At 39.8% G+C, this 15,603-nt stretch overlaps 1 protein-coding gene across 3 annotated transcripts in view; it reads right to left on the bottom strand.

Moving 5' to 3' along the window:
- dst (dystonin) overlaps positions 1-15,603 on the bottom strand; it is a 125,452-nt gene that overhangs the window by 72,355 nt on the left and 37,494 nt on the right. The window contains exons 6-10 of one of the 3 annotated variants that reach the window (XM_058377832.1): positions 15,372-15,461; positions 13,523-13,651; positions 10,841-10,918; positions 8,384-8,476; positions 168-334 (exon numbers count right to left, since the gene is read on the bottom strand). In XM_058377832.1, coding sequence (XP_058233815.1) covers positions 168-334; positions 8,384-8,476; positions 10,841-10,918; positions 13,523-13,651; positions 15,372-15,461 — 557 coding nt within the window. Of the gene's footprint in view, positions 1-167; positions 335-2,982; positions 3,984-8,383; positions 8,477-10,840; positions 10,919-13,522; positions 13,652-15,371; positions 15,462-15,603 lie in introns of those variants that run through there. The other 2 variants (XM_058377841.1, XM_058377850.1) reach the window with 2 other exon arrangements.

The following is a 15,603-nucleotide window of genomic DNA, read 5'->3' on the forward strand; positions in this document are numbered from 1 at the left end:
TGTATGATGCTTCTTATTTCATACCTGCTGTATGATGCTTTTTATTTCATACCTGCTGTATGATGCTTTTTATTTCATACCTGCTGTATGATGCTTTTTATTTCATACCTGCTGTATGATGTATTTTTAATATTCAAATACGACAAAAACCACTTGAGCATTATTACCTGTACTTGTGAATGATAGCATTGAACAGCCTTCCGTCCTTCCAAGAAGTAGTGAAGTTGTCACAGCGGACCCCTACGTAGCCTTCGGTCATCTGCTGGGACCAGAGCAGAAGCCTCTCTTTTGCTGTCATGTCTTCGGACTCTCCGGTAACATGGATGTCCGAAATCTGTAGAACAGAAGTGATTCCTCTATAGACATTTCGTTCACTTACTTAATAACACACTTAATTCACATCCCTATTAATAAAAGGAAGGATTTTAAGCAAATTCCGCTTTAAAGCGTAATAAAGGCATTAGGTGAGTCTGTTTAGCTTCTTCATTCCTGTTGATCTGTCCAGCTTGGATCATGTCCCATATATTCATCCTCTCTAAAGTCACATTTTTTTTTAGGTACCAAATTATCATCTTATGGTTGGCTCTCTCTGATGGATGTGCTCACAGGAGATAATAAAACAGTAATTTAATGTCACCTATTTTCAAGTCAATTCCTTTTTCATGTCAGCTAAAACAACAAAATAGCATACAGAGCGCTCCCTGCTATGTTCATTGTTTCAATCTGCCTCAGCAAATATTGCTAAGTCTTGTTCTTCACAGTGGAGAAAAGGAAAAATGAGAACAAACCATGCAAAAATGCAAGAGACGTGTTTCCTATTTCCCACGCTCATCAGCGCAGACTGTTTAATTTCACAACATAAAAACCCTTCAAATAAACATTTAGCTCCTTTCCAGATGTGTGTGGAAATACAAAACTAGGGAAATTAAAATAATCAGAATAATCCCATTTGACCTTTTCTGGTTAAATAAATCTCCTGGTTCAGAGCAAAGCTTAAATTATACTATCATTACACACCCTGTACGCGTCATGACATTATATAAACACACTATAAATCATAGCTTTCCCCACTCTTCTCGTTACACAACATGCTAATATTATGCTTGCTGATATGCTATAGGTGTGAAATTTCACTATTTTTCCACATGGAGTATCCACTTCAACCGGTTCAGATGGGTAGCAGCTTTACTCTTAGACTGTCTCAGATTGCTGTTGTTATGTTGAATGCTTTCAACTCCAAGGATGTAGACACAATTCTTGCAAAGACTGGACTGCACTAAGTAATGACCAAGACACACCGACCAGGCATAACATTATGACCACGTGCCTAATATTGTGTTGGTCCCCCTGTTGCTGCTAAAACAGCCCTGACCCATCATGCACTGTGTATTCTGACTAACAACTTCAGTGATTTGAGTAACAGTAGCTTGTCTTTTGGATCGGATCACACGGGTCAGCCTTTGCTCCCCACGTGCATCAATGCGCCTTGGCCACCACTGTTCCTTCCTTGGACCACTTTTGATAGATATTGACCACTGCAGACCATGAACACTCCACAAGAGCTGCAGTTTTGGAGATGCTCTGATCTGATCTGTAAATTTCCCATTGGAATAAATAAAGTATCTATCTATCCATCTATCTATCTATCTATCTATCTATCTATCTATCTATCTATCTACCTACCTACCTACCTACCCATCCATCGGTCTAGCCATCACAATTTGGCCCTTGTCAAACTCGCCCAAATCCTTACGATTGCCCATTTTTCCTGCTTCTAACACATCAATTTTGAGAACATAATGTGCGCTTGCTGCCTGATATATCCCACCCACTAACAGGTGCCATGATGAGGAGATAATCAGTGTCATTCACTTCACCGGTCACTGCTCATAATGTTATGCCTGATCAGTGTTATCCCATAATCATAAAGTTCCTTAATAAATTTTTAGGCTTTCTCCAAATCCACAAAACACATGTTGACTGGATTAGCATACTCTCATGACCCCCCTCACAAAGCTGTGCAAAATAAAGAGCTGGTCCACATTTCTAGAGCCTGAGGTAAAACGCACATTGTGCCTCCTTAATCCTAGGTTCAAATATCTATTTTCCAAACAATCCAAACTTTGCCCAGTGCCTTCAAAATATCTGATGAAGCCTTATGCACTCCTACAGATTTCTGCTTCTCTCTCCCGAAGGGAAAGCATTTGTACTTTGCTAAGTTGCTCAAAGTGCCATTGACCCAGCACTATCCCTAGCAGACATCTCCAACTACAGCTGGACCATTCAGAGGTGATACTTCTGTCTCTCAACAAAACTTGTCAGCTCTCAATATTTTACCAAGTATTTTACCAACCAGTATGACGAATCCAACTGACCACCTGATCAATGCACAGCTTTGCCCTTCTCTTACTCTACTGTCCAGAACATATGGCTCAAGTCTGATAATATAATAAGATTGATTGCTGAACTTTGGCACAAAGTGTTCAGGTAAGAATTCACTTATGTACATGATGTGTTTGAAAAAAATGGCTGTTCTTGACAATCAATTCCTTGCACAGAAGTCATAAACATTTCACCACTTGGGGTCAAATTTGCGAGGCTCTTCCTAACCTCCAAGTATCTCCATTCCCAACATTAGCAGTGAAATCCCACAGTAGCACTAGGATCTTGCAGATATGTGGATTCAAATGCATTCAAGAAAGGGTCGGATGAGAGGGAAATGAAAGAAATAAGTTACATTATATGTATGCATGATCTGAAGGGTTAATACAGAGTACAACACAAAAAGTCTAAAGTGCTGCTGTCATGAAAGCATATTCTTTGAAAAACAGTATAAGCCCAAGGAGGTGATATCAATTAGCCAGAATTCAAAATATATTAACAAATTAAGTCGTTTCAAACTATATTAAAAATATTTTCTCATAGGAATCCCACTACAAAGTCAAAAAGATGGCATTACAAATTTGCACAGCTAATTTTTACCTCATGTTCATTACGAGAAGCAGACTTTTTTTGGACACTGTCCAGAGAATGGTGGGAAAAAGATCCTTCGGAAGACGTGTAGGCCCGCCTCCTCTTCCTGTGCACTTGGATGTCGCATATAATCCTTGACAGCCCTTGTATGTCTTCCCACTTACGATCCGCACTGGTCCTACGGGAGCCATGTCCCTGCAATGTACGAAGCAAATGCTCCACAGCTCCAAAACTCGCTGCCCTCCTCAGCTGCCTCTGCAGCAGTTTCTTTTCCAGGAGCCCGTCCTTTGGCGCAATAAATTTAGAGCCCTTGGTAAACTTGTGGAGGTTTTCTTCGATAGTGATCCGGCTTCTGTCTCTCTCGGACTGCCGTACGCCTGGTCTTCTGCCGGTTATGACCACTGGAACTTCTCCAACATAAACACCCTGGTCTATAAAATCACAAAACTTTTCATTCTTCTCAGTTTCTCTCTGGCTCTTATAAACACCCTGGTCTGTAAAATCACAAAACTTTTCATTCTTCTCAGTTTCTCTCTGGCTCTTATAAACACCCTGGTCTGTAAAATCACAAAACTTTTCATTCTTCTCAGTCTCTCTCTGGTTCTTCACAGTGTCTTCGGGTTGAATTTCAACCGACTTTCGGCTCTTTCTTCTCTGGAAATACCGGCGTCCTCTGAGCTCCTTGGATGTGGGGCTGAACGGCGCTTTAGAGGGGTCAACATAACATTCATCCTTATGGCCCTTCACACATCCACAAACATTCCCCATTCCTGACTGACTCTCGCTTTTCTTCAAATACAAAGACCAGACAATCTGACAAGCTTAAGGGTTCCCTTATCCTGGCAAAATACAGCCATTTTCCTCTCTTCTATCTGCAAATCAAACAGGCTTGTAAGCAGTCACCCTGAGCGATAACTTCTGGTAAGTTTATTTCCATGTCCCATGAGCACTTGGTTAACACGTTGCAGAGCTCACGTTCCTTTTCCCAATCCGTTGAGCTCTCTCTCGGCTCAGTGCCGACACACTGGAGTTCGCTGTGACCTTTGAAACTGCTCCCTTTGCCCTGCTAGTTCAAAACAAATACCATAAAGGCAACGTGGCCTGGAGGGAAAAAAACACAGTTCACGGGCCACTAACTCCCACTCGGTCACTGCTGAGATCATTCCACTTCCTGTGAAGTGCACACAAGGGCAGTGAGAGTAAGTTTCCCCTGGCTAATCTGTATGCAAATGGACATAGCCTGAGAAAGAGAGAGAGAGAGAGAGAGAGAGAGAGAGAGGGAGGGTGGTGGGGGGTAAACAGGACAGAATGTAAAGGGAGAAGTCTAGTTCACACTGATGGCTTCTGATTGCAGTAAGCCACCTGTGAAAACGCTGCTCAGCAAATTGAGCTGCTCAGATCACATGAACCGGCCGGAGAGAATCATGGCCTATCATGCGGGCTTTAAAAATAACACGGCGGCGTGGCTGGCTCAACAAAATGCTCTGAGACTGAGGTGACCCCAGTGACAAAGCTCTTTTGCTTTTGTTTTGTTTTGTTTTGTTGTGATACATTCTGGGACAAAGGCTAGAGCAGGTCGTACAGGACTTTAAACAAACAGGCCTTCTCGATGGCACTTGGCTGCTTTAACATCATAAAAACTGTAAATGTCTAATACATCTTATTTCTTATAATGAACTATTTTGTGTATTTGTAATGTGTGGGGTTTTTTTTGCTTCCTGCAAGTTCTAGTGTTCAAAGGAACCACTAAAGGTCGTCAATGGTTAAATAGTGAAAAATAATACCATGAGATAACTAAAAATAAAAAGTTACACAGGCATAATCTTATTTATTTATTTTTTTGGTCAAAGACTAAAAAACTATATATACACTTATAGCACTAACCCAAAAGATTTCAGTGTGTTATCACAATGTTCCTGACATGTATGCATGTTATACTGTAAAATAATTCATCACAATATCACCATACAGGCATATCACCCAGCCCTACTCCAATATAATATTTATTACACAGGTAGCAAGTAAAGATAACAAACCACACAGGAACATGTTTAACCGCTTAAATGCCAGCTCACAAAAATCAGGAATATTAATCCTCCACACACCTCATAAAAAAGGGTGTGAGTCACGCACGTTGTTTATATCAACCTTATAAATGTGTTTTACAGGTTCCTAGGGCTTGTAGTGCACTCTTACCTTTAAAGTGCAATAAAGAATTAAAATAATACAACAATAATTAAAACATAACCCATGAATTAATTTATATTTATATATACTACTTAAACAAGTATATATTATATATATTAATAGTAATTAATTACAATATATATATATATATATATATATATATATATATATATATATATATATATATATATATATATATAATATATATTATTCTGTTATTATATTATTACTGATAAAACTAACCATCATATTTTTTATCCCCACTTTCCCCAGCGGTTTTCTGCTCTATTCAGTCACCTGCCAATTGCCACTCCTCCATCATATAACAGCTACCAACCAGGGAGGGTGAAGGCTCACATGCTTCATCTGAGACACATGATCACAGACAATTGCATTTTTTCCCAACCACAGAGCAGCCTGCACACTCTGAGGACCCTTTTCTGCATGTTATGACAGACATGAGAGACAGTATATGCCATCCCTACCATCCAAAGAACACGGGCAATTTTGCACTATTACATCCTGATCACAGGTATGTGGCAGTGGCAGTGGCATTGTAGGTATTCCTCCTAAACCTTCAATTTTAACCCATTTGGGAAATGACCCATCTTGACTAGGTGAATAAATAAACCTTAATCATGTTGAGCACACGTTATTATCTGTTAAAGTCACACACAGTCACCACTTTTTTGTGTGGGACATAACTGGGATGTCAATGAATATCATTCTGAAATAACTTTCAGATTCATTTCAACAGGATCCTTCTGGAAGATTTCTTTTGGAAGAGGTCTTTTGTAATATTGTGGACAATGATGCGTGTTCAATGATTAATGCACCATTCATATAACCTTTATTCATTAAGATCAAAAGACTGTTCAGAGTACAAAAAGGAAGCATTGTATACACTCGCACAGAAAATACCAACTAGGAGAGAACCAGAATTAAAAGACAAGAAACAAACAAAACACTAAATATCATTACCAATGGCATGAATATAAGATTTACGTTCATAAATATAATCAAGCAGCAGAAGGACTCGGACATCACCTGAGGAGTTGGAATGTGCAGAGAACTGTCGAAAAATGCTGCCACATCTACAGAATCAAGAGGCAACAGGCCCACAGCCACCAGCGGCTCATGCCCAACGGCTTGCGTGAGACTGACGGGGCAGGTGTTTGGCACAGGTTACCCCACGCTACCTGTCAACGTGCTTTATGAGCTCAGATGTTATTAAATAACCTCAGCTGCCACACCTACCTACTGGGCATTTTTTTCATCCCTGCACATCTTCGGACCTGCCTCGGAAAGCCTACGAATGTTAGTGTTTAATCTTCAGCCCAGCAGCTAGATGCGTAGTGTTGTTTGGGCGTGGAGATGCTGTGAAGTGCACTGTGTGTACAGTTGGATATACTTTAAGCATTCCTGTTTGAGTACAGAATTGAATGAGTAAACAGATATGCTATAAACTTGTGAGCTGCTTTCTCTGCACTGTGAAGTCTGGATGTAAACACTAACATTCTTCATAAAGTCAGTGCTAGGAACACTAAGACAGTCAGAGAAAAACAGAAACTGAGAGAGAAATATAATGCTTCTGAGACCAGGTGTACACACCAGAAAACAAACACTGACAAGCAAATAGAATAGAAGCCCAAATAACCACACTCAGGTCTGCAGCTCAGTGAAGGTTGTGTGTGCGTGTGTGGCACTACGTGCAGGGGCAATCTCACTGTGCTTTCATGCTTCGCCCGAGTCTGAAACCAGGATCAGTTCTCAACTTGTTTGAAGGAGGGCGTCGTCATCGCAGGTTTGTATTTACACAGAACAATTTTTTTTCTGAACTCTGAATCGATGGCACATTCCTACACAGCAAAGCCATGTGTGAAATTCAATATATAAAGAATGGATCTTATTTAATTTGCATTTCAAATATGTATATATCTAGAAGGCATTCAGTTTTAACTGCAAAACCATAACATGCCTTTCTTTGCCACTGTAATGTGAAAAACTAATCACACTCTTTGATGCTGATCACTTTAACATACTTTCTAGTCTCTGTGTAAATTTACTGTGGTTCAGACGAGCCCCAGACCACAACATCAGATGGACCAGAGGCTGGATTTTGTTCCGTTTTCTTACAAATTTGCTGCCACTGCAACGAACCTCGACTTACGCTAGTACACGCTTGATTAAATCAGTCATCATCCTGGAAAAGGACTCAATGAGTCCTTTCTCAGTCGACGTGGCAAAAAAATCGACAGATATCTCAAAGCGACAATGTTGAAGAAAGGGCACAAATACAAGCGCTTCATTATTGATAGCTGCAAGCTGCTATGTTGAGCATGCTCTGAATACGTCAATCAAACAGCGGAGCCAAATCCTAAGACGATATGAAATCTTTCATCATACATGTCAGCACACCACAACATTTGAGAGAAGCCTGACAAGGAATGTACCTGCAGGCAGGGACATTAAGGTGATATATAGTAGATTGGAGCCTGGTCTTATTACTCAACACCCTGTACTTACGTGTGGAAATCACAGCAGCAGTACGAGTATATATAACTATTACATGCTATTTAGGGTTTGTGGCCACATTACCACACTGTCAAAAAAAAGTTACATCGGTGAACCTTAAGCTCTGTTTAACTTAAATTTCATGCTTCACCTTTAGCTTAGAGTGACAAAAGACATAGCCTTAATGATCTCACTGCAGTGAAACGCCTTAACGCTCCTACTGTAAGCCTACGATAGGATCAGAGGAAAGAATCATCTTTACCGATGTCCCTCTACAGGACACAAAAGAAACTGACCAATGTTTTAATGCTTATATTAATACAAATATCTGAGATTGGAACAACATAACCTCTGGTTATATATTTGTGATATATTAGTTTGTACAAGGTTGCTTTGACCTCTTGTGGTTGGTATAGGAACTGCATGAATAAGAGTGCTGCCTAACCCTAACCTTTAATTCAGAAGACATATACACACACAAAAAAAATATTCGCAACTCTTAAGGAAAAATACATCAAAATCAGTTTGCCAAAAGCCTATCACACCTTCATATCACACATATACAAAGAGATGCATGCTGAGGTCTTCCAGTCAGAACAGTAATGTCTTGCTAAACACTATAACAGCATACTAAAGCAATACAAGACGCCGACAAGCAACGATGAAGAGCTTACCACAAGCAGCCAGGTAAAAGGTAAAGCAAACTGACCTGAAAGTGCAGAATTATGGTCCATATCAACCCCAGTGTCAGCTTTGGGTTGCCGTCTGTGATGTCATCATTTCTGATGTTCACTAGCTTCACCTGTGGAAAGCACACATCAGTGTGAAAAAAGGAACTCTCATTTCAGCATCAAGCAACTGTGATTTTAATACAATAATTCAAGTCATATCTCATAGGATCGGTGTATCGGTTAACTAAACCTTCAATAGTCTAATATAGGCCATGTGCTTTTAATTGATTGGTCAGACAGTGTGCAATGTCTCACTTGGTTCAGAAAGTAGTATAATAACATGATCGTTCTAGTATGTTATTGTTTCTATAGTAACAGCACCTACCTGGGAACATGAACACAGTGTGAACTGTTTTTATCCCTAAATGTTAAAAAAATATGTTTAAGGAAGTTACAGTGAATGCACTCCCCCCTTAATGTACTTTATTTTCCTATCAGCATGACCTATGGTGTGTTATTTCTTACATCGGACTTCTGGGTCATGATTCAATAATAACTGCTGTTTTATGTTACTCCATTGCAACATAGAGAGACAGGGTGAAGCGATTGGTCACATGCTCCACAGTGAATTAATGTTCCATGTACTTCGAATTAAAAGGACACCTACGTTTTCCCCACACTCATTATCCATTTAATCAGGTCTTTAATCAGCTCTGCCTGCCATGTAAGTGGGCACTGACTGTAGCCCATCTGCTGCTGTGAACAGTTTGTCCACTCGCTCTGCTCAGTTCATTAATTTAAATCCCACCATACACTGCTGTGTGAGAACAATCTAGCAGCCAATAACATCTCGGCACCGGTCGCCTGGGGTCTCTAACTGTACATAATGCCAGATCGGGTACAGTCAGTACCTGCAAAGTGATCTGTATGGTGTTTAGACCTGTTTAAATGGTAAATGAATGACACACACACATTCTTACTAGTTGGGAAAATGTTCAGTATATGTACAGACATACTTTATTCACTCAGAGGGAAATTCGTGTGCTACAGCTGCATGATCAATACAAATTAAAATATAAGACTTACTATATTTACTACATCTGTTCTCTTTAGCCTTTACAAGATTACAATTTTGGACATCACAATCCACCATTATTGTATATATTCTGATTCTGATCTCCTCATCATGGCACCTGTTAGTGTGTGGGATATATTAAACAGCAAGTGAACATTTTGTCCTCAAAGTCGATGTGTTAGAAGCAGGAAAAATGGACAAGCGTAAGGGTTTGAGCGAGTTTGACGAAGGGCCATATTGTGATGGCTAGATGACAGGATCAGAGCATCTCCAAAACTGCAGCTCTTGTGGGGTGTTCCCGGTCTGCAGTGGTCAGTATCTATCAAAAGTGATCCAAGGAAGGAACAGTGGTGAACCGGCGACAGGGTCATGGGAGGCCAAGGTTCACTGATGCACGTGGGGAGAGAAGGCTGGCCCGTGTGATCCAATCCAACAGACGAGCTACTGTTGCTCAAACTGCTGAAGAAGTTAATGCTGGTTCTGATAGAAAGGTGTCAGAATACACAGTGCATAGCCACAGACCAGTCAGGGTGTCCATATGGTCATAATGTTATGCCTGATCATTATATAATTTAATTCAAGGTTGTTTTGTATCTATATTAGTAAATATTTTTAACACAAGTCTTTAAAATTGAGATGCAGCTCAACCTTCACTCCTTCGCTCCTCTGTGAATTTCGGTTTTAAAACTCCCAGGGTCCATGGAATATATTTGCACATTAAAAGGCTTAAAAAATTTTGGAGAAACCCTGATCTGAGTGAACTGCAAGCATGATTCACTTCTAAGCAAGATTCACTTGTACTGCCTACAGTAACGTTATTTTCTGTTACTAGCCATAAGGGGGCACTAGAAGACAAGAAAAAAGCAGGACACGTCTCTACACAAGTGTCATTCAAAAACAATAGTGTCTTTGGGGAGATCTGTTTACCCATTAGTGGGTTTCTTTGTTAGTGATGAGAATGGACAACAAGGTTATACAGGCCAGCTGTGGTGAAGTAGAACAATATAGTATGACTAACAAATAACAGATAATGTGCTTTCCTTTAAAAAAAACTGAAGCAGGCATATTGGACACACCACGAATAAAATTTAAAGAGGGAATTGATGGAAGGTGCTATAATTGTAGCATAATTAACATAATCGTATCATACCAATTATTTCATGATGAAAGAGGGTATGAACCTTGCTTTCCTTGGAAAACAATAAAATTTATGTCAAGATGTATGCTATAAATTTTGTGCGCCTCCATTTATTATTCCCACTGGTGACCAAACCAATTTCCCATCAGCCTGAGGCTATTGTGAATAACCATCTGCTTCATAGTGAGATCATGAGATTCTATCTTGGTGACACACTTATGAAGCAGTACTTGCATGAATTGAACGGATGAATCTGCTAAAAGAAGGCTTGTTCGGGCTTACCTGCCGCCTTTTTAAGTAGTCCAGTGCTATCTGTACATTCTGCAGTCTGTGGAAGCGCATGCGGCCTTTCTCCCGAGGCTGTGAGAAGGAGATGAGGGGAAAGAAGAGAAGGGGAAATGTGTGAGTGTACATCGTTCTGCAACACCTCGGTTATCATCTGCACCTCGGCTACTCACTGCATCCTTAGTAGCAACAGCAGTACATTCCTGGCTTATAGCTTTCTGTAGGAGAGAGAAATACACTGACCCCTATTTCATCAAGGGTCACGATCGGTCCTGGACATGTTCTGTAATTATACAACCCCATGCAGGTGAAGCTGAAATTGACTCTGCCAGTGATTTAATAAGCATTAAGGATGCATCGATACCATATTTCCGACCGAGTACGAGTCTTCTGATACCAGGAATAATAAGTATCCTACTCAGTATTAATCAATTAACAGGATACTTATATTATAAGGAAGATGTATTGTAGCATAGTGGATTATCACTTGGATTCGGATACATTTTATCAGGACAATTAATGAGCATGACATCAGACTGATACTCAGTACCAGGACAGGTATTGATGCATCCCAAATAAGCAGACTTACAATGTAAAATGTAAACCAGCTCACTTTAGCTGCTCGTGAAGAATTATGGAGACGTCTGAAGTCTAAGTTACTAGACAAACAGACCATGTGATGAAAGAGCAGACAGCCAGAGGCAGAACAACTGGAGCACACCGTGGCTATAGCATGAGGCAGTAAAGCAAAAACGTCTTGTAATAATCATATGCACACAGTGAAGGAAGGAAGAGGACAAAGAAAGAGTGACACATTATAACAAGGTGTATAACACACTTCACCATGCCAGCATTTCTCCACTGTGGTCGGTGTTCATAATTGTTACCTTCAAGGCAGGTTAGGGCCCAACTGATGTGGAAAATGTGTCACTAATTACGGCGTGCTCATGCACCAGTTTTGCAGAGCTAAAAATTCTGACAAGCAATATTGTCAGACAGTATAATTATATGTAGTTACACTTTGCAAATGTGTTCACACTATATTCTGTCTTCCATGCATGACATGTTCATTACCAAACACATTATCATTGTTGGAATGATATACGGTTCCCATGAAGAAGAGGTGCAAGATCTGTTAGACAGATTTGGGTCTTACTTCTTTTTAATGCCACAAATTCAATGGTGTGGCACTGGAAATTGTTAAAGTTAGCATGTAATGGGTTGTGATGAAGACCATGAAGAAGCAAATACAAAAATAAAGAGAGATTCAGATCATCCATCCATCCATTTTCTATACCCACTTTATCCCTAATTAGGGTCACGGGGGTCTGCTGGAGCCTATCCCAGCACATATTGGGCGAAAGGCAGGGGTACACCCTGGACAGGTCACCAGTCCATCACAGGGCCACATATATAGACAGACAACCACACACACACTCCTATGGGCAATTTAGAATTACCAATCAACCTAATGTACATGTTTTTGGACTGTTTTTGAGGAAACCGGAGTAAGCCCATGCAGGCACGGGGAGAACATGTAAACTCCATACAGAAAGGCTCTGAACCCGGGATTTCGAACCCAGGACCTTCTTGCTGCGAGGCAACAGTGCTAACCACTAAGACACCGTGCTAGATTCAGATCACTATATATACTAACGTGATTACCACATCATATCTAATTTGCATCTATACAAGATAAAGTGACAAATCTACATGACTATATTTCTAGTTTCTTCTGGTCCTCACACACAACTGGTTCCGACCTACATACACAACCTCTATAAACATTACACGAGTGTATCGAGACATTACAAAGTGAAATAAAGCTTAACAGCGAGTAGCAGAGATTGTCTCTGGTAAGGTTGCTTTGCTTTGCTAACCTACCAATACATTTTAACCAAAAGGTGGTGTGTAGAAAACATTCAGTGGGCTTTAGGTTATACATTTTGTTTACTACTATTTCTAATAGAATCTATAAAAACATGCTCATAAACAACAACAGACACAAGTCACATTCATGTACTGATGTGATGACCAGCTGTGGCCAATATATTTGCATGCTTAAGATCATTAGTATTGTTTTATCTGTGTGATTTCCCCAGAACCTCAAAACTGGCTGTAGTTTTTTGAGGCCTAGTTCAGGTACAAATCCTGTATTGGGTTTAGATTTTACTCTATTTTGCAATGATTGAGTGAATGATTGAGTGAATGACTGATGAACGATGAATGAACACACATGTGTTTGTTGCTGTTGGATGCAACAAGCAACCCAAGAACTAAAGACTATGACTTAATTCCACTGCGCATTAAAAAACACTGATGATATATACAATAATAATGGGTGTATTGTATTATACAATATCGTATAATGTATTCTTTAATGATGTCACTTATATGATTGGTGATCGATGAAGCATGAGGAATTGTAGTCAGGTCTTTTAGTTCACAAGCTTAATAAGATGCATTCTGAAAGCACTCCATGGCAACCCCATCAATGGCAGAGGCTCTACTCATACCAAACAGCACATAGGCTTTAAAAAGTAAAAATGCAAGTCTAAACTCCTACAGTCCACCATCGAGAAGACGTGCTCGCTGTTTTTGGCACTCTGATTAACCGCCACCGCACACTCTTCGTTAGTTGTGTTACAGAGGGGGAGGAGGTCGTGTGACCAAACCTACCCCCTTATCATCATCATCATCACCACCACCATCATCCTCCTCCTTCTGCACACGGCCATGCTGCTCAACCGTGCATGCGTCAGCTGAACTCACCAACCGTAACGTCTTCAGAAAATTGCGCTCCCTTGGCTTAACCATGGGAGAGCAAGCAAGAACAAGAGATAAAAAAACAGACAGACAGACAGACAGGGTACAGATGAGACCAAGAAGACCAGAGAACAAATGAAGGGAGAAGAACAGAGAGACACATAACACACAGGAAGAAAGAAAAGAGGAAACAGAAACAACGGTAAACAAATGAAAGGTGACAGTAACCAAGGACATTTTTATTCACTGCAATGGAATATGACGACTCCAAGTGTGCTATTTTAAAAGACGTTGACAGGTTTATTTTATTATTCTCCCAAAGAAATTCTTTACGCCAGGGGTTCAATTGAAACCCCCTCAAAAAACATCCTTCTAAAACATCTGGGAACTGAGACGTCTTACTCTGTGTAATCTGAACATCTCATTCATAGCTGGATCAAAGATGATAAGCATGAAACGTACAGAACAAAATGGCCTTGCTGACCAGAACTAAATGAAACAGCTACCTAAGATTTGGCTAGACATCACTACACACTGCTATGCAAGAGAGGTTGGTTTTGGTATTTGTTTTTGCTCCTTGTCTTGTAGCCTCTCTCTCTCTTTCTGCATATAAATACAACTAGGTAATTATTCACAGACCTTCTCAAAAATATCATATCTGACTCTTGGCATGACTTTGATTAACAACAGCCAAACCACAGCCATGCTGATATTAAGTTGTCTTTTTTTGTCACCTATAAATTATTGCACAGTGAAATTCTTTCTTTGCATATCCCATCCTTGGGGGTTGGGGTCAGGGTCAGCCATGATGCGGCACCCCTGGAGCAGGGTAGGTTGGGGGAGTATAACTGCACTCGCTTGCTTGAATATGGTTTGTTTTTAGGTTTGATTAAATCCAAGTTATTGAGAAACTGTAATATATTATACAGGGTTATCATACTGTGAACATCTGAAATCTTTATACCTCTACAAGCTATGAGAGCATCTTGGATGAAAAAACACAGAAGCTTTGGATAAATTTAAAATAATGTGGTTTCAGCTTAAATTTAGCAAAGGACTTTTAATATAAATGCCTAACACTAGGTTTTAATTAAAAGACTTATGCAGATTATAATCACTGCAGTGATGCTTAATATAAGTGGAGTGACTGCAGTGATGGATACATGGTGTGTATGTGTGTGTGAGGTGAATGTTACTTTCCAAGATAAGACATAATAGCTGTCCTAATTAAAAATGTCAATGCTGTAATATCTAAAGCAGATCACTGTTAAATATATATATATATATATGTAATGTATTTTAACACATGCAAATGATCTTTAAAACAGTAACACAATCAGCAGGGTTATATTTACAAAAGGTAGAAAAGGTTTATGCACACATAATCTTGAAGATAAGCTCAAAAACTTTCATTCTCCAACTACACGTGTTACAATCGTATTTAATGAGCAGTCTGTAAGGGAATGGTGTTAGATACTGCACTGCAATGTTAGATCCAAAAACACATCCATGCATCAGTCACATTAGTGAAAGTAAAAGGTTACAGCTGTGCTGTGTTTTACAGGCTTTATCTCTGTGTACACACAAAACATGTGGACTGTTGTGACTACAAAAGGTACTGTGCTGGCCCTTAGAACATTGTGAGGTTACCACAAGAAAGTGCTAACTAATATTAATACAGTATGTCAAATACACCACGAGAGAAGACATAGCTGAGGTCAGCAAACACTGCTTTATGAGAGTAAAACAAACAGCTACTCACCAATTTGTCACCAGACAGGACCTCCAACAATGAGATCAGGTTATGTCCATCTCGCAAATCCTCATATAGGTCGTTAACGTGCTTTCGTACCTGGACACACAGGAGTTAGACATTTTACACGTCTGCTGGCAGTATCATCAAGTCTTGTCAATCTCAATTGTTTCTATTATGCAAACATTTAGAGTCATTTATTAATCTTTCAGCAGAGTGATGTGTATTTTTACACTAAATA

The sequence above is a fragment of the Hemibagrus wyckioides genome, linkage group LG03 (genome assembly GCF_019097595.1).
Source record: "Hemibagrus wyckioides isolate EC202008001 linkage group LG03, SWU_Hwy_1.0, whole genome shotgun sequence".
NCBI lineage: Eukaryota > Metazoa > Chordata > Actinopteri > Siluriformes > Bagridae > Hemibagrus > Hemibagrus wyckioides.